This window comes from Dipodomys merriami, unplaced genomic scaffold (genome assembly GCF_024711535.1).
Source record: "Dipodomys merriami isolate MVZ:Mamm:240054 unplaced genomic scaffold, mDipMer1.0.p SCAF_36, whole genome shotgun sequence".
Classification (NCBI taxonomy): Eukaryota; Metazoa; Chordata; class Mammalia; order Rodentia; family Heteromyidae; genus Dipodomys; species Dipodomys merriami.
The window spans coordinates 13,116,964-13,140,681 of record NW_027205159.1 but is presented as its reverse complement, the minus strand read 5'-3'; the positions used below and the strand labels follow the sequence as shown (position 1 = coordinate 13,140,681).

The 23,718-nt window shown below is 39.6% G+C and overlaps 1 pseudogene and 1 gene segment (V, D, J or C); both read right to left on the bottom strand.

Annotated features, from left to right (window-relative positions):
• Window positions 1–981: 981 nt before the first annotated feature.
• Window positions 982–1,521, bottom strand: LOC138804272 (immunoglobulin kappa variable 1-9-like). The segment is given in 2 exon segments: window positions 982–1,304; window positions 1,426–1,521. Coding segments are annotated over 2 exon segments (378 nt in total).
• Window positions 1,522–16,294: 14,773 nt separating this feature from the next.
• Window positions 16,295–23,402, bottom strand: LOC138804270 (GDP-Man:Man(3)GlcNAc(2)-PP-Dol alpha-1,2-mannosyltransferase pseudogene; annotated as a pseudogene).
• Window positions 23,403–23,718: the final 316 nt, after the last annotated feature.

Here is a 23,718-nt window from a genome sequence, read left to right as displayed (position 1 = left end):
CTTTCCCCCTAATCTATCTCCTTAAACATTTTCCCTTTTTGGCATTCATGACCCATTATTGTTTTTTATTGTCACTACTACTTAATTATTATTATATCATCATCATCATCATCATTTTGGTTCAACAAATGAGTGGGGTCTTGGACAATTTGCTTTGGGATCGCAACTTATATCACTCAACATGATCTCTAGTTCCATTCATTTTTCACCATATTATGGATTTCATTGTTCATCTTCCCCTCTGTCCTTGCTACTGATCTAGGGAATTACCAGCCTCAGGACTTTACTAAAATACCTCCTTATCTTTGTCCATCATAGTGCTTGAACTCAGGACCTGTACACTCTCCTTGAGATATTTTGCTCAAGGTTAGCACTCTAGCACATTGAGCCTCAGCTCCACTTCTGCTTTTCTGGTAGTTAACTGGAAATAAGTGTCTCAAAGACTTTCTTGCCCAAGCTGCCTTTGAATTGAGGTACTTAGATCTCAGCTTCATAAGTAGTTAGGATTGAGGCACCAGTACCCAGCATGAGCCACCAGTACCCAGCAAGACCTCATTTTAAAGAGTGAACAGAGGAGTACTAATATGTTAAGACAAAGTCAAGCTGAGCCTTCATCTCAGACATAGAAGGGAAAACACTATGCAAGTCAGGAAGTGCTTGCAGCAGTTTAAGAGGAGGAAAGAGAAGGCAAATTATCTCTTGTGACCAAGTAGAAATCATATCCACCTGAATACCACATCACAGACGCTCTGAAATACAGACTTGTGTTTTTTGTAAGACAACAGAAACCTTGTCTGGTTGGTGCCCCTGAGGCTGAAATGGAAGAAAGATAAAATTGACAGGATTGTCACTGACGACCTGCACCAAACCCCCACTGAACCTCAGAGCCTTGCTCTATCTGAGAAGCACTATCTTCAGGCAGAGGCCCCAGGAGGAGCAGCTGGGGCAGCCCAACCTCTCACTTCTGCTTCCCTGGGAGGTTTATGTTATGGCATGTATCACTGTGGGAGGGTACCTACTACCCTGTTGACAGTAATAAGTTGCAAAGTCTTCAGGCTGAAGGCTGCTGATGGTGAGAGTGTACTCTTCCCCAGATCCACTGCCACTGAATCTGGATGGGAACCCAGTTTGCAAGCTATTTGCCCAATAAATCAAAAGTTTAGGAGCTTTCCTTGGTTTCTGCTGATACCAATGTAAATTAGTACCAATGCCCTGACTGGCTCTGCAAGTGATGGCGACTCTGTCTCCTACTGACGCAGACAAGTAGGATGGAGACTGGGTCATTAGGATGTCACCTCTGGCACCTGATATTGGAAACAAAAGACAAATATCAACACAATTAATTTTGCTCTGAGACCGTTCATGAAGAATGAGGCAACACTGTTAACAATGGGCTGAGTAAATTCCTAGCATCTCCTTCCTTACCTGGGAGCCAGAGCAGCAGGAGCCCCAGGAGCTGAGCAGGGGCCCTCATGTCCATGCTGTATGCTGACTGCAACTGACTCCTGCACAGGGTGTGAGCAGACTATAAAGAAATTCTCGGGGCAGTAGGTTGTGCTCTAGGCACATGCAAATCCTCAAGCAGTGGGCAGAGCTGCAGGCCTGGCCCAGAAGCAGGCTGGCTGAAAGGCCTGTCAAAGCCCAGAACTAAAGTCACCAGGGGTGGAGTCTCTAGAGACCTGCACAGAACAAATTTGTCCTCAGAAAATGTTTTTAAAGGAGGGTGTGACAATGATCAATAGGAAATGGACTCATTACCTTACTCACGTAACTGTAACTCCTCTGTACAGTATCTTTACAATAAAGTATATATTAAAAGAAAATGAAGGGACAATGTTAATGGAAAAGAAGGGGACCTTTGTGGAATGGTGGCTCTTAGTCTCCAGCCCCCGTTCCCACCCCAGACAACTTCTTTTTTCATACTGAAGAAACAACCACTGACCTCCCCAATGACTCATCTGATATCAGTTCCCAATGTATCTAGCTCTTTGTTCTTTGTGAGCATTAAGCCTGACTCCTGATGGCAATGAGTCTGAAGCTTCCTCTCTCCACCTAGTGGAGGAGCCTGACCCATCCTGAAGGCCTGCTCAGCTCCCTCACTCCACCTCTGAAATAGGTTAAGATCTCTCCTGCCCTAACCCTGGATTTTAACTACTTGTACAGGATCTGTCTGTCATGTTAGTGAAGTGAAACATTTTTAAATGTTAAATAAACTTTAGTCCCTCAAAAAATAAAGGAAAGAAAAGAAAATGAAAATCTATGCATTTATACAAAAAAAAAAAGAAAATATTTTTCCTTGGAAACCTAAGGCAGATTGACTCTATTGTTCTCTACTGCTCTTTTTTTTAAAAAATGCATTTTAATTTTGACATGATCCATGCTATGGTTTTCTTTTTTCATTTTTTCACAGTTGGTTGTGGGGCCTGAACTCTGGGCCTGGGCACTGTACCTCAGCTCTTCAGCTCAAGGCAAGCACTCTACCACTTGAGCCACAGCGCCACTTCCACTGCTTATTTGGTGCTGGGGAATTGAACCCAGGACCTCATGCATATAAGGCAAGCACTCTACCACGGAGCCACCCTCTCAGCCCCATGCTATGGTTTTCATGACAGCTTTTTATATAATTCAGTCACTCAGAAAAAAATTAAACAGTTTTACAATTAAAATCATTATAGAAGACTGCTGCTCTGTTACTAGATATTATGAGTCCAGATTCCCAGAGTTTTCACTGTTTCCCTGTCCTATCCCAAAGAACAATCATAATCAGTATTACTCAGAAATTGATACGTGATAATACTAATCATAGGTAGGTAGGTAGTTGGCTAGGTAGAAGTAGACAGATAGAAAGGTACATATGTAGGGAAGTAGAAAAAAGAAAAGAAATAGAAATTTAAGGAAAGAATACAAGCAAGGAAGGAAAGAAAATCCAGAAAGCTGCCTAGGTAGCTAGGTGGCTAAAATTTTACTTTAAAAATACTATGCAAAAACAAAATTGATGCAATAAAAAATCATGATCTGCAAGGCATAGACCATCCCCTGGTCTTTGCATTGGTGCCCTGCACACTCCTGATAAATGATTGTTTTTCTGCTCTGGTGAATGCTCTTTCCCAATACCTCCCTCCAGGATAGTTCACATAAGCTCCCCTAACCAACCCAGGCTTCTACTAAGGAAAGAATTTGATGCTATTTCTACCTTAGTGAGCATTACACATTTCTACACCAGACATTTCCTAAGCTTTTGGGTGTCATATATGTCCTATCTTTATTATCTGAAGCTGAGGCCCCTCAGAAGCTGAGGTGTTCTCTAAACCATGGACTCATATCTACTTCAGTGTACTCCATTTCACACATCTGTGTGTTCCTACATTATCCATTTTGTCTATTGTCTAGGTGAAGGTGTCTACTAAGTGATGGTGTTTTTAATGACTGAGTTTAGGGATTATGAGTCAAATAGGCATGGAAAGGGTAAAATGCAACCTGCCCAAGGATGAAGACTAGGAACTGGAGCTAAAAATATAGAGTGAACATCTTCAGAGAGTGAGGACAAAGACTGCAGACAGTGAAGTTAGAGTAAGTGGGGAGGCCTTCTCACATGAGGATCAATCCATACTACACCGAAGCAAGAACATAAAGTGAGTGGCCTTTGGGAAAACTTTTGTTTACAATGGGCTGAAACCTCTGTGACAATGCATTAAATGGGAGAATGCTAAGAAAAAGAAACATTTGTATTAGGAGTACTCTTATATGTAGCTGTGATACAAAACAATGTATGTTTGCGCTTCCATCCTTTTTCATAACATAAGAGCCTATAAATCCCTTGGAACTTTGGGGAAAGGGGGAAAAGGATAGAGAAAGAGAGAGAGAGATAGAGAGAGACACAGACAGAGACAGAGACAGAGACAGACAGCGAGAGACAGAGAGAGAGATGCCCAAGTCTGGATTTGAATAAAGCCTAAAATCCAATGATCTTTGTTATACGGTGCTCATATATTACATGCCAACCTCTGTAGAACTTCTCTTCATGATGCAAAACACAGGCCCAATGTGGATAGATAACCACTCAGAAGATGGAGATCTGAGGATCACAGTGCAATGCCAGCTCAGACAAAAACCTCTGTGAGACTCTTACCTCCAATTAAACACCAAAAGTAGAAATGTGGCTCAAGCAGTACAGCTCAGGGACAGCATCCAGGCCTTAAGTTCAAAGGCCTAGACAGCACAGAAAAAGGGGTAAGAATCTTCAAAGTCCAAGTTAGGAACAGCCAGAACAGTCTTTGTTCATGTGATGTCTGTCAATATCATTAAATTGAACGCTCTATGAGATCATTGATTTTCTTTGATATGCTCAAGATTTCAGGGTTGATGATCGTTCCTGATACTATTAGTGTATAATAGTAATTTCTTTGTGTTTGGGGTGGGAGTAAATGAACAACTGCCCCAATACAGTTTGAGATCTGTAGCTGTTTTGCTTATTACCATCAGGTGGGGCTGTGGAACCTTCAATGTGTCAGTGACAGAGATGTGGGAGGACTTGACATGGGAGAGGAGAGACTGGCTGAACTGAGGAGCAGTGATAAAGCTCCTGAGCATGTGGTGGGAGTTGATTCTGGTGCAGGGTGATATATAAGGATCTAGCTTTAGTTTTCTACATGTAGTTAACCAATTTTGCCAGCACCATTTACTGAAGAGGCTGTCTTTCTTCCATTCTATTGTTTTAGCTTCCTTATCGAAGATTAGATGGCTATAGGTCTGTAGGTTCATTTCTGGGTTTTCAATTCTATTCCATTGGTCCTGAGGTCTGTTCTTATGCCAATACCAAGCTGTTTTGATTACTATGGCTTTATAGTAGAGTTTGAAATTTGGTATTGATATTCCTCCAGCAGTGTTCTTTCCGTTGAGGAGCGTTTTTGCTATTCGGGGTCTTTTATTGTTCCATATGAATTTTTGGATTGCCTCTTCTATTTCCTTGAAGAATGAGGGTGGAATTTTGATAGGTATCGCGTTGAATTTGTAGATAGTCTTGGGAAGTATTGCCATTTTCACGATGTTAATCTTGCCAATCCAGGAGCATGGGAGGTTTTGCCAGTTTTTAAGTTCTGTGTTGATTTCCTTTTTCAAGATTTTAAAGTTTTCATCATAGAGGTCCTTCACTTCTTTGGTTAAGTTAATTCCTAGGTATTTTATTTTTTGTGGGGCTATTACAAATGGAGTTGCTTTCCTAATCTCAGCCACACTTTTCTCATTGTTGGCATATAGAAAAGCCATTGATTTTTGGGGGTTAATTTTATAACCTGCTACTTTGCCAAAGTTTTGAATCAGCTTGAGTAATTTGGGAGTGGAGTCTATGGGATTCTTTAAATACAAGACCATGTCATCTGCAAAGAGGGAGAGTTTTATTTCTTCTTTCCCTATTTGGATCCCCTTTATGTCTGCATCTTGTCTTATTGCTGTAGCTAGGCATTCTAATACTAGATTGAAGAGAAGTGGAGAGAGTGGGCATCCTTGTCTTGTTCCTGAGTTAAGAGGAAATGGCTTTAGTTTTTCACCATTGAGTATAATGCTGGCTGTAGGTTTGTCATATACAGCCTTTATTGTATTGAGGAATGTTCCATGGATTCCTAATTTTTCCAGAACCTTCATCATAAAGGGGTGTTGGATCTTGTCAAATGCTTTTTCTGCATCTATTGAGATAACTATGTGGTTCTTATCCTTGCTCCTGTTGATGTGATGAATAATATTAATTGATTTGCATATATTGAACCAGCTTTGCATCCCTGAAATGAATCCTGTTTGATCATGGTGTATGATTGTTTGGATGAATTGTTGAAGTCGATTGGCCAAAATTTTGTTGAGAAGTTTTGCATCAATGTTCATCAAAGAAATGGGTCTATAGTTCTCTTTCTTTGATGAGTCCCTGCCTGGTTTTGGGATGAGGGTTATGATGGCTTCATAGAATGTGTTCGGTAGTGAGCTTTCTCTTTCAATTTCATTGAAGAGTTGGAGGAGTATTGGTGTGAGCTCTGCTTTGAAGGCCTTGTAAAATTCCGCTGTAAAACCATCTAGTCCTGGACTTTTCTTAGCTGGGAGGTCTCTTATTGCTGTTTCTATTTCAATGCTTGATATGGGCCTGTTAAGCTGGTTTAACTCATCTTGGTTTAGTTTTGGCATGTCAATATTTGCTAGGAAAAGGTCCATTTCTGTCAAGTTCTCAAACTTATTAGCATAAAGTTTTGAGAAGTATTCCCTTATAATGTTCTGAATCTTGGTTGTTTCCGTGGTGATGTTTCCATTCTCATCTCTGAGTTTATTAATTTGGGTGTGTTCTCTCCTTTTTCTGATAAGGTTTGCTAAGGGTCTGTCAATTTTGTTAAGTTTTTCGAAGAACCAACTCTTTGTTTTGTTGATTCTTTCTATAGTTTTTTTGGATTCTAATTCATTTAATTCTGATTTAATTTTGATTATTTCTTTCCGTCTACTGGATTGGGGTTTATCTTGCTGCTCTTTTTCAAGGAGGTTTAGATGTGTCATTAAATTGTTAATTTCCGATCTCTCCAATTTGTTGATGTAGGAGCTTAGAGCTATAAACTTGCCTCTGAGTACTGCCTTTGCTGTGTCCCAGAGGAGCTGGTAATTGGTGTGTTCATTTTTGTTGAATAGCATGAACATTTGAATTTCCTTTCTAATCTCTTCCATGACCCACTCATGATTCAGCAGTGTGTTGTTCAGCCTCCATGTGATACCGGACTTTCTTTGGTGGCTTTTGGTGTTGAGTTCTAATTTTATTCCCTTGTGGTCAGAGAGAATGCAAGGTATAACTTCAATGTTTCTGAATTTAGACAAGTTTGCTTTGTGGCCTAAAATGTGGTCTATTTTAGAAAACGTTCCATGTGGTGCTGAGAAGAATGTGTATTCTGATGCTGCTGGGTGAAATGTTCGGTAAATGTCTGTTAAGTCTAGTTGATCTATGCAGCTGTTTAGATCTGCGGTTTCTCTGTTGAGTTTTTGCCGAGTTGATCTATCTAGTGGGGAGAGTGGTGTGTTAAAATCCCCAACAATTAATGTCTTTGGATCTATATGGGATTTGAGGGAAAGTAGTGTTTCTTTGATAAATTTGGGTGCTCCATTGTTTGGAGAACAGATATTTAGAATTGTAATATCCTCCTGAAGGAGAGATCTTTAATCAGTATGTAGCGACCTTCTTTATCTCTTCTCACAAATTTTAATTTGAGGTCTATTTTATCTGATATTAGGATTGCAACTCCCTCCTGTTTATGAGGGCCGTTTGCTTGGTAGATTTTGTTCCAGCCTTTAACCTTGAAAATATGTTTGTTTTTACGGGCAAGATGTGACTCCTGCAGGCAGCAGATAGAAGGGTCTTGTTTTTTAATCCAACTAGACAGTCTATGTGGCTTAATTGGAGAGTTCAGTCCGTTAACGTTAAGAGATAGGACTGAGAGGTATTTGGGAGTTCCTGCCATGTTATCCACCTTCTTGTGCGCTGTGAAAACTGGGTTCTTCCTAAGGTTCTTGGATTCTCAGTTTGGGTGCAGTTTCTTGGCCTTTGTTGCGTTCTTGTTGGTTTTCTATGTGTAGGACATCTTTAAGAATCTTTTGTAGGGCTGGTTTGGTGGAGATGTATTGTTTCAATTTTTCTTTGCTATGGAAGGTTTTTATTTGGCCTTCAGTTATGAAGGAGAGTTTAGCTGGGTACAGTATTCTTGGTTGATAGTTGTTTGTTTTTAGGGCATGGCATACGTCATTCCAGGCTCTTCTTGCTTTGATTGTCTCTGCTGAGAAATCTGAGTAATTCTAATTGGTTTCCCTTTATAGGTGATTAACCTTTTCTCCTTGACAGCTTTAAGGATCTTTTCCTTGATCTGGGTTGATCCTGTGTGGATTATAATGTGACAGTGGGATGTCCTATTCTGGTCTGGTCTATTTGGGGTTCTAAAAGCTTCTTGTATCTGAATAGGCCTACCTTTTTGTATGTTTGGGAAGTTCTCTGCTAGGATCCTGTTGAACAAATTTCCTAGACCATTAACTTCTGTTTCTAGGTGCTCCTCTACACCCATTATCCTTAGATTGGGCCTTCTGATGGTGTCTTCCAGGTGTTGGATAGACCTATCATATTTCTTGGACTTGTCTTGGATGGTTGTATGTTCTTTCTCTATAATATCTAGGCTGTCTTCAATCCCTGAGATTCGATCTTCTGCATGGTCTAACCTGCTGTCAAGACTCTCTACTTTGTTTTTTATCTCTTTTCCTTCTAATTGGTCAGCTTTGATGGCTTCAAGTTCTTTGTTGAAGCTCTGTTTTAGGTCTTGTATGAATCTCTTTACTTCCTTAATTTGGTGTTCAGTGTTTGTTCTCAAATCACTTAGTTGATTGGTTATGGTTTCTTTGGACTCCCATTCCTTCTTTTGGGTTCCATTCAGCATTCCCTTTGTGGTCTCCCTGACTTCCTTCAGCTCTTTGTTAATGGATTCCATGAATGCCTTTAGTGATCTTTGTGTATTCTCTACCTGGTCTCTTAATTCGTGAATTACTCTTTGATTAGTTTCCTCCCTTCTGTGGGATTCCTGCAGTTCTCTTTGAGTGTTCTCTGCCTGCTCATGCCATTCCTCCCTTTCTCTTTGAGTATTCTCAAGTTGTTCACGCAAATCCTGTATCAGTTTTTGAGAAGCTTCCTCACGCTTATGATATTCCTGTATAAACTTCTGGGATGCCTCCTCTCTCTCCCTATCACGCTCATACAGAGTCCTTTGTACATTGTCAAACTTCTCATTTATCATGTTTGCTATTAGTGTTTGTAGAGCTATTTGGGAACTCTCCTCTGGATTATTCTTTATCTGTTCTAATCCCTGATTATCAAGGTTGGGAATTGACATACCCGAATTTGCCATTTTTCTTGTGTTTTTCCGGCTTACTCGGCCCATTTGAGATAAAGATTGCACCAGTTTTGTGCTAGAACACTATCTTAAGGCAACCAACAACCAAAGTTTGCATTTGTACAGTCAATAGTCTACAGATACAATCTAGTTCAACAGATACATCTATTCAACATCAAACGACTATATGTTAAAGGACTTCGAACCGCAGAAAAGAATTTGGAAAACCAGAAATTATTAGGATTAGGGAGAGATGTGGGTAAAAAATAGGAATAGATTGGTGTGGGGAGGCACAGGGAGAGTTAACTATGTCCTAATCACAGTGCAGGAAATGGGTTGGGTAGGATGCAAGTAGAGAGAGAGAGAAAAAGAAGAGACAGAAAGGGGAATAAAGAGAGACCAGAAAAAGAATAAAAATGTAAAAATTTATGTTATTATAGAGGTTAAAAGACCGTCTATTTAGAGAGGAATGTGAATATGTTCAGAGAAGGGGAGGGACATAGAGGAGATGTGAAAAACTTTAAGGATGGGAAAGGGAGAAGAAAAGATCAGAAGTTCAGTAGAGCTAGATAAAAAACAAAAAGATAATTAAGAAAGAAAGAAAAAGAGAAAGAAGACAAGAAAAGAAAGGAAAACTCTCATTCACCTATTCCTAAAATAAAAATTATAAGATGAGAAAAAAAAAAGTTACTGGAAAACAATTATTTTTTCAGAAGAGGGAAAAATTAAAGATTAATAAAAGTTTTAGAAGGGAAAAAAATTTATATATATATATATATATATATGGTAACAAAAAACAAAAAACAAGCAAAAAAAAAAGAAAAGAAGAAGAAGAAGAAAAAAAAAAGAAAAAAATGTCTTTTGATTTTTTTTTTTGGGGGGGGGAGGAGTGGGAAGAATCCTGTATCTCCCTTTTGTCTGCAACCAGTCTCTTGTTGGGGTCTCTGGTCAGCTTGAGGTCCTGTGGCTTGATTGGTTTCTTAAGTCCGTTGGTTGGAAGAGGCAGAAAAATGCTCTGCTTTACCCAAGATTTTGAGATCCCCCTCCCAGGTTAGTTTTCTGGGAGGGTGGTCTGCTTTGAGAGTCACAAAAGAGGGGGATGTGGTGATGAGGCTAGGTTCTGGGTAGAGTTGAGGCCTTTCAACAAACAGTAGCTTTTCCCTGGGGCTATTTTGTGATAAAGCTCACAGCGCCCAGCCTGGAGCCATTCTCAGGGTTTCTGTTTTTCAATTGATTGTGGTGGCTGCTAGAGGGAGGGGCAGCCTCTGGCTCTGGTTACCCAGTGAGGGAAGGCACTCCGATGGCTGGCACCTGAGCTGGGTGACTTTTCCCTGGATGGAGCTGAGTCTGGCAGGTCACTTCGCCATTAAGTTCTTGTGACCTGCTAAATGACTCATTTTATTCCAAGGCCTGAGCTGGAGCGAGCAGCTCCTCCGAGCTTTGTCGGTATCCAAGATGGAGATCACCGGTGCTGGGGGGGAGGGGTGGCCTTCCCTCCTCTGCTCCCTGAGGAGTGAGGATGTCGGGCTTGTACTCACGCCGAGTCTTGGATCCTGGGTCGTCTCTGGTCTGCAAACAGCAGGATGAAGATGTTCGCTCCTTGTCGGTTCTTGTTGGTGTTGAGTAGAATCCGCTCGTCTGCTGTCTGGCTCCTTCGTCCCCGACTCTCTGTGTCTCAGGTATGACTCTGCGGCGGTGGTCGCCGCTGCGACCCCGCCGCCGGAGTGGCAGCTGATGCGTTTCCTTGGCTTCCCCTCTCTTGTCTAACTCTCTGTCCTGTGATGGCACACTTGGTGTGATTCTCTGGCTTAGGACTGTTCACTGGAACTCTAAAACTGCTTTCTATGCGAGAGCTTGTTCAGATTCCAGCTTCTCCTCCGCCATCTTCCCGGAACTCAATGCTAATGAGTACATTTCATATCAAGCATTGTTGCGTCCTCCTTTGTTTCCCCTTCCCATCCCTTCTCATCTTCCCCTCCTCTGCCCCCCTCAAAGTTGTGGAGTTCATTTTTCAACATAACAACTTGTATAACTCTTTGTTGCAATGGGTCCACCTGTATCCCTATTTAAACGTTTTTTTCTTGCCGTTCCCCTCCACAAATTATATCAACATCAAATACAATGAACCTAGGGGTTGTACCGTGGGGGAGAGACATACAAAGCAACAAAGAAATCATCTTATAAATATGTTAGAAACAATCTCAAGAAAGAAAAAAAAAAACATTTTAGCTCCCTTGTAAAAGATTAGATGGCTATAGGTCTGTGGGTTCATTTCTGGGACTTCAGTCATATTTCATTGCTCCTCATGTCTGTTCTTGTGCCACTGCCAAGCTGTTTTTATTACTATGGCTTTGTAGTAGAATTTGAAAGTTGGAATTGATATTCCTCCAGTGCTGTTCTTTCTATTAAGGACTTTTTTTTGCTACTCGGGCTCTTTTATTGTTCCATATGAATTTTTGGATTGCTTCCTCTATTTCATTGAAGACTGAGGTTGGGATATTGATAGGTATTGCATTTTTAGATAGCCTTTGTCAGTATTGGCATTTTTACTATGTTGATTTGCTCAATCCAGGAGAATGGGAGGTTTTTCCACTTGCTTAGTTCTGCTTTAATTTCCTTTTCAGGTTTTTAAAGTTGTCATCATGGAGATCCTTCACCTCTTTTGCTAAGTTAACTCCTAAGTATTTTATTTTTTGTAGGGCTATTACAAAGGGGTTGCTTTCCTATTTTCATCTGTGCTCTTCTCATTATTGGCATACAGGAAAGCCCTGCTACTTTGCCAAAGTCTCTGATCAGCTCAAGTAACTTGGGAGTGGATTCCGTGGGGTTCTTTAAATACAAGATCATGTCATCTGCAAAGAGGGAGACATTTACTTCATCTTTCCCAATTTGGATCCTCTTTATATTTACATCCTGTCGTATTGCCTTAGCTACACATTCTAATACTAGGTTGAAGAGAAGTAGAGAGAGAGAGGTCCTTTTCTCATTCGTGAATTTAGAGGAAATGGCTTTAACTTATTGAAGTAAGTATAATGCTGGCTGTAGGTTTGTCATACACTGCCGTTATTATATTGAGGAATGTTCCTATGAATTCCTATTTTTTCCAGAGCTTTCATCATAAAGCAGTATTGGATCTTGTCAAATGCTTTTTCTGCATCTATTAAGATAACCATGTGGTTCATATTCTTGCTCTTGTTGATGTGATTAATTATATCAATTGATTTGCATAAATTGAACCAGCTTTGCATTCCTGCAATGAATTTTGTTTGATTGTGGTGTATGAGTTTTTTGATAAGTTGTTGAAGTCAATTGGCCAAAATTTGTTGAGAAGTTTTTCATCGATGTTCATCAAAGAAATGGGTCTATAATTCTCTTTCTTTGATGAGTCCCTGCCTGATTTTAGGATGAGGGTTATGCTGGCTTTATAGAAAGAGTTTGGTAGTGAATTTTCACTTTCAATTTCATTGAAGAGTTGGAGGAGTATTAGTGTGAGTTCTGCTTTGAATGCCTTGTAGAATTCAGCTGTAAATCCATCCGTTCCTGGCCTGTTCTTGGCTGGGAGGTCTCTTTTTGCTGTTTCTATTTGAATGGTTGACATAGATGTGTTATTTTGGTTGAAGTCATCTTGGCTTAATTTGTCCATATTTTTCAGATTCTCATACTTACTTGCATAAATGTTTGAGAAGTATCCCCTTATTATATTCTGAATCTTGTTTTTTTTTTTTCTATAGTGATGTTTCCATTCTCATCCCTGAGTTTGTTTATTTGGATGTGTTCTCTTTTTTTCTAATAAGATTTTCCAAGGGTCTGTAAATTTTATTAATTTTTTCGAAGAACCAACTATTTGTTGTGTTGATTCTTTCTATAGCTTTTTGGACTCGAATTAATTCTGATTTAATTTTAATTATTTGTTTCCATCTACTCGTTTGAGGTTCATCTTGTTGCTCTTTTCAAGGAGCTTTAGGTTCCTCCTTAAATTGTTAGTGTCATGTCCCTCCAATTTGTTAATGTAGGTAGGACCTCTGAATACTTGCCTCTGAATACTGCCTTAGCTGTGTCCCAGAGGAACTGGTAGTTTGTGTGGTCATTTTTGTTACATAGCATGAACATTTGAATTTCCTTTCTAATCTCTTCCATGATATATTAGTGGTTCAACAGTGTGTTGTTCAGCCTCCATGTGTTACAGGATTTCCTTTGGTAGCTTTTGATTTTGAATTCTAATTTTATTCCCTTATGGTCTGAGAAAAAGCAAGGCATAATTTCAATGTTTCTGAATTTGGACAAATTTTCTTTGTGGCCTACAATGTGGTCTTTTTTGGAGAATGTTTCATGTGCTGCTGAGTAGAAGGTGTAATCTGATGCTGCTTGGGGAGATATTCAGTACATGTCTGTTAAATCTAGTTGATCTATATGGATGTTAAGATCGAGGTATCTCTGTTGAGTTTTTGGGGATAGTGGTATGATAAAGTCCAAAACAATGATTGTTTTGGGATCTTTGTGTGATTTGAGGGATAGTACTATTTCTTGGATAAATTTGTGTGCTCCGTTATTTTGTGAATAGATATTTAGAATTGTAATATCCTCCTGAAGTAGAGATCCCTTAATTAGTATGTGGTGACCTTCTTTATCTCTTCTCATTGATTTTAATTTGAAGTCTATTTTATCTGATATTAGGATTGCAACTCCTGCCTTTATATGAGGGTGTTTGCTTTGTGGATTTTACTTCAGTAGCAGAGGTGGTGGGAGGCAGTGGGCAGTAGTGGGGGTGGCTGCCTGTGGCTGCAAACTATGTCAGTGGTGGTGCCCACAGCAGCTTGATGATGCTGCAAGAGCCCGGGGTTCTGCTCCCAGTGGTAGAAGAGAAGGAGCAGGTCCCAGCAGAGTGCCCATTTGGCAGGGACGTCAGCCATGGAGCAAGGATTGGCTGTGGTTGTAGTTTCCTGGGGACCTTGTATGGGATTGATGGGGGGCCCATGGGGATCCAGCCAGCACTGCAGGCATGAGATGACTTTGGGGGCTTACCACATGGTGCTAATTTCTACCTATTGCAATGGCTGGATTGCTGAATCCACTCTTTACCAATAGCCGCCCTGGGGGCGGGAGCAGGGAGGCGGGTTAGAGTGGGGGCCATTTGCAGATTCTGAGGTCTTCACCAGATTCCCTCCTAACTTTTGATGGGTCTGGTGTTGAGTACTTTCTTCAGTGTGGGGGTGCTCCTCTGCCTAAAATCTGCAAAAATTCATAGTGAGGGGCTCAGTTTCCCATGGTGCAGCTGCTATGCAGGGGTCCCATTCACTGTTTCTCTTTTCACTTTCCTTATTTGCCTATTAGGATAGACCTCTTGTACTAGGAAAAGCCTTTAGATGTTTAGTTTGATTGGAGTGGATCTCTTTAGGTAAAGTGTGGCTGTGCATCTATATCTTCTTTTTTTGGTCAGAGACGCGTAGTGTGACTGCCTGTGAGAGCGCTGCCATCGTCCTATTCAAATCCGGGACTAATCTGTGTATGCATTTTTCAAGAAAGATGTTCCACTACTTGTCAAATGTTGACAGTATTTAATGTAATTGTTATTTTCTATGTACCAAATTATGATGAAGTTTTGTTGCTGTGATCTTAGAACCAATAACAACGACTGAAAATACTTCCAAGGAAGCTCCAGCACCTTCACTTAAAAATTTTTGAGATGGGAAATGGTGATGACAGCTGACTGTCAGTCTTCCAGCATCAGCACCATGCTGGAAAGTCAGTGAATGATTACATTTCCAGAGTGGTTGAACAAGTTTACACTCCCACCAACAATGCAGTAGTGTTCCCTTCTGGCCACATCCCCTCCAGCATCTGTTGTTACTAGATTTCTTGATTAAAGCCATTCTAACTGGGGTGAGGTGGACTCTCAATGTTGTCTTGATTTGCAATTCTCTTATGACTAGAGAAGTTAAGCATTTCTTCATGTATCTATTGGCCATTCTTAATTCTTCTTCAGAGAAGTTTCTTTTTAAGTCTTTAGCCCACTTATTAATTGGGCAGTTGTTTCTTTGAGGATTTGTTTTTGGGAGATTTAGCTTTTTCAGTTCCAAGTATATTTTAGATATGAGACCCTTGACCCATTTAATGGTGAGTGAAGATCTTTTCTCAGTTTGTGGGCTTTCTGTATATCTTGCTAGCTATGTCCTTTGCCATGCAGAAGCTCTGCAGTTTCATACAATTCCATTTGTCCAACCTTTCTTGATTTGTTGTGTTTCTGGGTCTTCAGTCTGTGTCAAGGAGACCTAGAGTTTCTCCTATTCCTTCCTGTAATGTTTTCAGTAAGTCTACTTTGACTCTGAGGTCTTTGATCCATTTGGAGTTGATTCTGGTGCAGGGTGATATATATAGATCTAGTTTTAGTTTTCTACGTGTGATTAACCATTTTTTCCAGAACCATTTACTGAAAAGGATATCTTTCTTCCATTCTATGTCTTTAGCTCCCTATCAAAATTTAGGTGGCTATAGGTCTGTGGGTTCATTTTGGGGTCTTCAGTGCTATTCCATTGTTCCTCATTTCTGTTCTTGTGCCAGTACCAAGCTGTTTTGCTTACTATGGCTTTGTAGTAGAGTGTGAAATTTGGAATTGATTTTCCTCCAGCACTGTTCTTTCTGTTAAGGATTTTTTTTGCTATTCATGGTTTTTAATTTTTCCATATGAATTTTTTTGATCAAATAAAGAAATTTTTTTTCTGTTCTTTGAGTGATTTCAAAAACAGATAAAAAGCCGGGTGCCGGTGGCTCACGCCTGTAATCCTAACTACTCAGGAGGCTGAGATCTGAGGATTGTAGTTTAAAGCCAGCCCAGGCAGGAAAGACTGAGACTCCTATCTCCAATAAACCACTAGAAAACTGGAAGTGGCGCTGTAGCTCAAGCTGTAGAGCTTTCATCTTGAGCTGAAGAGCTGAGGGACAGCGCCCAGGCCCAGATTTCAAGCCCTATGACTGACAGATAAAAACAAAAACAAAACAACAAAAAAAAACAGATAAAACATAAAAATAAGGATTATACCAAATTCAGTTGTTAATGTTTTCTTTCAGTTCTGTATTTTGTAAAACTGAAGACCACATATTAATCTAAATTATTATGTTAGATTATGTAAGTGTGCATTTTCCATTTAGGTAATTTGGCCTTTTCTCAATGAAATAAATACCTTTTCTATACACATACTGCTAAGAACACTGTTCAGACTAACTTGATTATAACAGAAATAAGTATAGAAAAGTATTTACATATGAAGGGGTATTTAACCATTTTAAGTTTTGGTGCTGGGGATTGAACCCAGGCCCTCACCCATATGGAGCATGTGCTTTAACTCTGACATATATCTATAAACCCAACTATTTAATATAAAATACCTTTAATATATACAGATCTAGGATTATTTAAATAACTTCTCCACAGATGACAGGAATGTCACTTCAAACTCTTGGTCCAAGAATGTGTTTACAGATGCATGAGCATTTTTTCTGATCTGGAGTCTCTTTTCTGCAGACAGGGGGAGAATATGAGCCATAGTCTCAGCATAGCCATCTTCGGTCTCAGCCAGCAATCCAGTTATATCTCCTTCATGAGGAATAACGATGTCCAGCTTTGGACCCCCTGAGTTGTGTGCAAGGATAATTGTGCCAGCTGCCATACACTCCACAACTCCAATCCCAAAATGCTCATTCCACATGGTGTGCAGACCAATCATTGCTTCAGACAAGTCATTCTTTAATTCCTCAAGTGGAATTTTTAAATTCCATGTGTTCTTGAACTCCTAAATACTCAGCCAGCCTTCTCAGTTGGTTTACCCTGAGTTCATCTTCTTTGTGACAACACCATCCAATGAGGATGAGTTTGCATAGAAAGGGTGACTCAGCTGCCTTCTTATACAGCAATTTAGCAAAGGCTCTGATCTGCAAAGACTGATTCATTTCAGGCCTAAACTGGCCAATGGAAACCAGTAAATGTTTTCTGTTTCTCATGTAAGGGAATGTCCAGAAATGTCTGTACATCACAAGGTGGATGTTAGTACAATGCCCAACCTTCTAAATTGCAAGAATATGGTTTAGGGTCCAAGAAGAATTCACGATGACCACATCACTGCAAGAACCAACAAGCCCATAATTACAAGCAAACAAATAGTAGTAGATGAATTTTACTTTGCTGTGAAAAGGATTCCTGGTAATGAAGGCTGCATTATTAAACCCAGCACTTTGATTCTTCACCACAGACAGCATGTCAGTGCTGATAGTGGGGTAATGAACATAACTTCCACCTCGGTAACCTCCTACATACTTAAACAGAGGGGATGTGAACGCATGGCCCATGGAATCAATGTAAACATCAGGAACATAGTGCATCAGCGCCTCCCAGCCAAGGACAATGGAGCCAAGACTTTAGCTCAAGAGTGTGAAGTGAGGGTAGCATGAATCTTCCACAAGGTAGTGTTTCTTGTAAGAACACAAATTTCACTGCACGAATTAATCTGATGTTAAATCTTTTGAAAGCACCTTCTAGTATCTGTTGAACACCGACATTAACATCACCAGTATAAACAATGTATACTGCCTTAGGATACCTACTTTTTCTGAAGGGCTCTTAAAGTACACCAAAAAACTCTTTCTCCTCCACCACCAGCATTGCAATATGGATGAAAAAATGCAATCACCATCTGCTTTCTCCCATTTTTGCTGGTTGATAATGACATTTTCTTCCTTTGTAGCATCAGTCTGATTCCACAAAGGACAAGGACTAAACATATACATAAAGCTCCACATACAATTAGTCCCGGGAGGAACAATGAATAAAAAACCGCAATAACTCGCACAAGCACCAGCTCCCAGTGGTAGCCACCAACTTCTCCATATGTTTTGGATTGCTTCTTCTATCTCAGTGAAGAATGAGGTTGTGATATTGAGAAGTATCACATTGACTTTCTCTATAGTTTTGCTTTTTTAAAAAACAAAAAAAGCAAACAAATAATCTCACTTTTAAGCCTAGCTTAGTGGCTCATTCCTCAATTCCTCGCTACTAACTTTTCTTGAATCATTTTGATGGGTTTGATTCTGCAATTTCTGTCCAACCTATAGAAATGGCCTATAGGTTCCTTAGTGATACTGTAAACAGTACAGGAAGATTATAGATTCTGGTTCTGGAAATTGCTGAAAGCTGAAGTAGCCATGGAGCCAACATTCTAATTGTCCAAGGTCTTGGGTATGATATAGTCTGTCATCTTCCAAACCCTTCCTCCTTAAGTTCAGAGAATTTGCTATATGCTCCCTAGACAAGCTTTTAAATAGGACTGCTAGTCCAAACCCAATAGAGATTTTTTTTTAATTTAGGGACATATCACTGTGGGAGGAAAACATATACTTTGCATGCAAAAATAAACTTCAGTATCTTCAGTCTTCACTTTGTTGATTGTCAATGTTTGGGAACCCAGAACATCAATTTGCAACTGTACAGATCAGTGACTGTGGAGCCTTGCCCAGCTATTGAAGGAAACAATTCAAATAGGTGTATCCATTGCTATGTAGAAGACTTAGAGTATAAATGCAGGAGATGGAAGTCAAGGGTGACAGGCAGGGAGAGTGGAGTCAGAGGCATCACAATATTCCCATGGATTCTGAAATTATAATAACTAGATATATATGCTTACGTATGAACAATGCAGAACTTTCTGTAATTTCCTTTGGGTACATATCCATTCCCAATCATTGTCAGGGTTTTTCCTCATATTACAAAATCATTCAACATTTGAAAAAAAATACACAGATTTTACAAAGTGTAAATGAGTCTCTAGATATTACATATACTTCCCATTACATGTTTTTTATAATTGTCATCAAAGCTCAGGACTTGTTCCATCTGAAATGTTTTTCATTCTCATATAATTAACTTCATCTGCTCCATCCCGGAATACAATTTTTGTGTACCTAACCTATGAATAGTGCCTGAATAGATCCAGTGGTCCTGAGGTCTCACCTTCAACCTCTTTATCCATCCTCATCTTCCTCTGACCTTACCACTAATAAAGAGCATTAGCAGACCCAAGACATGAACACATAACTTCATTTTTAGCAGTGAATTGAAAAGTTCTCATCAGTGGTGGCAAGGACAAGCTGAGCCTTTATCTCAGACTCAGGTTGTACAGTTCTCCTTAAGGGCACTATGAAAATCATCAAGTGAGTACAACAGTGTGAGAGGAGTGAAGAGGAGTGCAAGGGTATCTCTCTTGCAAATAAAGTAACTTCAGTGTCTTCGTCTTCTATCTTTGGAAGAAGACCAATAAAGACCATGATGGCTCCACAATGGGCAGAACAACCTCTTTTCCCCAGTGGATGGCTGGAACTGTGGAAAAATGTAATGCACTAGAGACCAAATGAGATGGAAATTTGTATCCAGCAATCTATGATAATAGCTGTTTGGATTTGCCTCCTTCTAGTCGTTCTAGAGAAAGCAACATTACACTTTAGTATTGTTTCTCAAGAGTTCTATACAATAACACCATAGTTTGTACTTGGTGAAGTGGAAAAAGCTAGCTGAGCTTATCTGATATCACTGAAACAAGGTTAACTTTTGATTACTAAGTTACCAACCAATGTTAGAGAAGGTTTAATCAATTAAACTCATTAAGATCACTCATGTCTAAAAAATTTTCACAGAGAGTAGCAAACCTCCTTACAGAGAGTAAACTCATAACACATAAATGAAAGAGAAATGTCAGAGAATACTAAACTTGACATAGTAATTTTTACAATTGTAAAAACACTTCTTCAAAGTAAATCTTAACTAGACTAACAACAGAATTCTTAATATTTCTCTCTCTTTGATAAGGCAGATGATCAAGAAATTATTTTATTCACTTATGTTAGTTTGTAAGTGATATCTCCACACCTATTCTTTCTCTTCATATAGAGTCTGGTTCTCATAAATTTTTTAACTTTATTTTAGACCCTCTTTGTCTTGCCTTGTCTCCATGAGGAGCAGCCATAGCCAGGAGTCCATATTTCATGTTAGTACACAGCAAAAGCTGTTTTCATGTATTGGTATAATCAGTGCTTAAGTTCAAAGGAAGACTTCTCTTATGCTTCATCAAAATCTAGTAAGAAGCTAAGTGCTGGGTCAGCTGTGCAGAACATTCATATCCGACTTCCACCCTCCAGGGCCAGAGAACATATATTTCTTTAGCAAATGACCACTGAGTTCACATCATGATCTTATGGGATAAGCCAAAATTTTATCTAAATATCCAATGTGAAAATTCAGTTGAGGAAAAAGGAAGATCAAGGAGAATCCTGACATATTTTCTTCTATTAAAATTATTTTAAAATATAGCCTACTCACCAAGCATTCCTTGAGACCCTTGACTTTCAGAATATTGCTAGTTTTAAGAATATAAGGAATAACTAAGTGTATCTCTGCCTTGCCCATCATTAAGAAAGAGGAAGAATGATGCAGCTGAATAGTTCCCAGTGTGCCAGATGTTGTGGTTTAGGGTCCACACCCTGGCAGACTAAAGTGAGTTCTGTGACTTGGATGAATACTTCTGGGTGCACCTATATGCTCTCCCCTTGAGATGAGTGACAGTGGGATCCAGAGCAGGATGGGACCATGGGTTCTCTTGACTGACTCCGATGAGATAACACTGCACAGTGACCTGTTTATTACCACTCTCAAATAATATTGTGTCTCATTAACATGGCAATTTTTCCTTTGGTGAGAATTAAGGAAAAGTAACTGCTGTGTTTGGAGTCAGATGTCCTTACTCTAGAGATACTGCATGTATCTCATTTCTGAACACCTTCCTTTCCCAAGGGACCCAAATCACAAGTATCACCTCCATTGGAAATTAAAGCTCTCCCCCACGCTCCATGAGCAGCAGGAGCAGATGCATTTTTTTCTGTGGGTTTAAGATCTGTCTCTGCTTTCAAGGAAGGAAGAAGTTTGGAAATCTTTCCAAACTTTAGACAACACAGACCACATCCAGTAGTTCTAGTAAGGCAGGAGCACCAGGACAATGCTGAGTCTAAATAGACCAGCACAATATAATTTCCTATGTAGGAAAACAGATTGAAACAAAATTACAGAATTAAAACATATAAAAGGAGGATATTATTAATATACAAATTGACAGAAAGCATTCACTAGACTTTAATAATGTCCCTAATTGGGCATCTAAACACAAACTGCATCATTGTTATTGACTTTGTAATAAGGTCACAAGATCCAGTAAAAATGATTTATTTATACTTAAATTTCATTTATCACATTAGTAGTAAATAACTATAATATCAATGAATAGTTTTGTCAAAACAATGGTAGTAAATAACCATAATAACAATGAACAATTTAAAATATATCTTAAGTTTTGTCAAAACCTGTCACAGCTTAATCAAGTGTGTAATTCTAACTATTTAGGAGGCTGAACTTTAATAGTTGTAATTTGAAGCCATCCCAGACAGGAAAGCCCATGAAACATTTTTGTCCAATTAACCACAAAAAGCCAGAAGTGAAGCTATGGCTCAAGTGGTACAGTACTAGCCTTGAGCAACATCTCAGGGACAGTGCTCAGGCCTACAGTTCAAGTCTTAGGATTGGCAAAAATATGTTTATCAAAGTTAACATTTTGGGGAGAAGAAAATGTCATCTCACCATAGTGAAATCATTGTCAAATACAGAAAATAATCACACTTCATTTGTCCAAGTTGTAGTTTATTTAAGCGCTTCTGTATATATTCTGTCTCACTACTGTCTCTCTACCAACTTCCTATGTACTTCCACATATTTTTATTAATTTAAAATTCACTTACTGCATTATACAAAATTTGATATTGGATGCATCATATGTAAGGCTAGGCTTTAATCTCCTGCCACAAAAGAAAAGTATCACTTTGTTAAAAAAAAGTTCACCATGAAATGAATAAATAGGAAATATTCTGAAAATATTTACTGAGATGTTTCATGAGCTTCCACTTCTCTCCCATTATTTCAGGATCCAGTGGATCCACTACCCCTGTCTGTCATTCTTCATCTCCTCCAGATCTACTCTGAGCCTCCTACAGATTGATGGACAATTATATGTGTACTGGACCAAACATCATCCATCAATATCTCCTGTCCATCCCTCCTCTCTTTCTGTATCAGCCTTCTCTAGAGTAGAAGTTCTTATTTTTTCTGGAACCTTCACATTCTCATGGATGAACAGTATATGCTTCACTCTGGAATAGATGACTGCATATCACATATGTACATAATGGACAATGGGATCATTGAGCCCAGAGTTCATCTTCCCACACCATTTCCTTCATCATTTGTGCTTAACCCAGGATCCAGAGCATCAGCAGCAACTGGAGCTGAGCAGGAAACCATTTCTAGGAATGGGACTAAAGAGTATCTGTGTCTTCTTTGCATGTGTACTGAGATAGCTAAGAATCATTTGAGTTTCATTGGAACATTTCAGATGTTTTTATTTGATCCAAAACTTCTTTTTATTACATGTGAAAGAACCATTGTTACTTAGATGGATAGGCTAAGTAGGCATCTCTAATAGTTTAGATGTTCCTTCCTCCATTGCATTGCTTCCACACCCTTGCCAAAAATCAACAAAGTATAAAAACTTGTTAGAAATCTCAGGTTTGTTATGTTAACCCAAATGTCTATCACTGGGTCAGAACCTCATGAGCTACAAAAATTCTTTACATTTTGATTTAAAAATCCTTTTGATATACCTATAATAGTTTCCCATTTACTGAGTGATCCCAACTGGATACCACATCCCAGACTCCTCAGAAGTACAAGTCTGTGTCTCTTGCAAGACAGGAGAGGCACAGCCAGGGCCATGCTGCTGAGGCTGAGCATCAAGAAAGAGAGGTAAGCTGGAGAAGATTGTCCATAACCTTTTCTACCAAAATCTTCAAATGACCATCAGAGCCTGGCTGCATCTGAGAAGCTCTGTCAGCAGGTGGAGGCACCAGGAGGAGCAGTGGGGGCAGCTCAGCCTCTCACTTCTGCTTCCCTGAGAGGTTTTTGTTATGGCTTGTATCACTGTGGGAGGGGAACTATTACTCTGTTGACAGAAATAAGTAGCAACATCTTCAGGCTGTAGGTTGCTGATGGTGAGAGTAAAATCTGTCCCAGATCCACTGCCACTGAACCTGGATGGAATTCCAGATTGCAAATTGGATGCTTTATAAATCAGTAGCTTTGGAGCTTTCCCTGATTTCTGCTGATACCAGTGTAACCAAATGTTAACACTCTGACTAGCCCTGCAAATGATGGAGACTGTGTCTCCTAGAGACGCAGACAGGGACGAGGGAGACTGGGTCATCTGGATGTCACATCTGGCACCTGATATTGGAAACATAAAAATAATAATTACAAATTTGTATAAACAATTCCCTGAAAACAATGCTCTGAGTAAATTCCCAGCACTGTCTTTCCTTACCTGTAATCCAGAGCAGCAGGAGCCCCAGGAACTGAGCAGGGGCCTTCATGTCCATCCTGTGTTCTGACGAGGACTGACTCCTGTCCAGGATGTGAGCAGCTTTCAAGAACTGCTCAGGGCAGTGGGCTGTGCTCTGGGCACATGCAAATCAGTAGAGGTTGGAAGGGGACAGCACAGCTGCACCAGCATGCCAGATTTCAGTATCTCAGCCTAGACACGATGTCACAGATACAAAAAAAACCATACCAGGGTAGCACTGTAGTGCCTGAAGAGAATGTGTTTCTCTCTGGGGCTCAGTGGACAGAATGCCTCTCTGGTTAAATACAATGAACTTTAATTTACACATGGGTCATGACACACTTTTCATGATA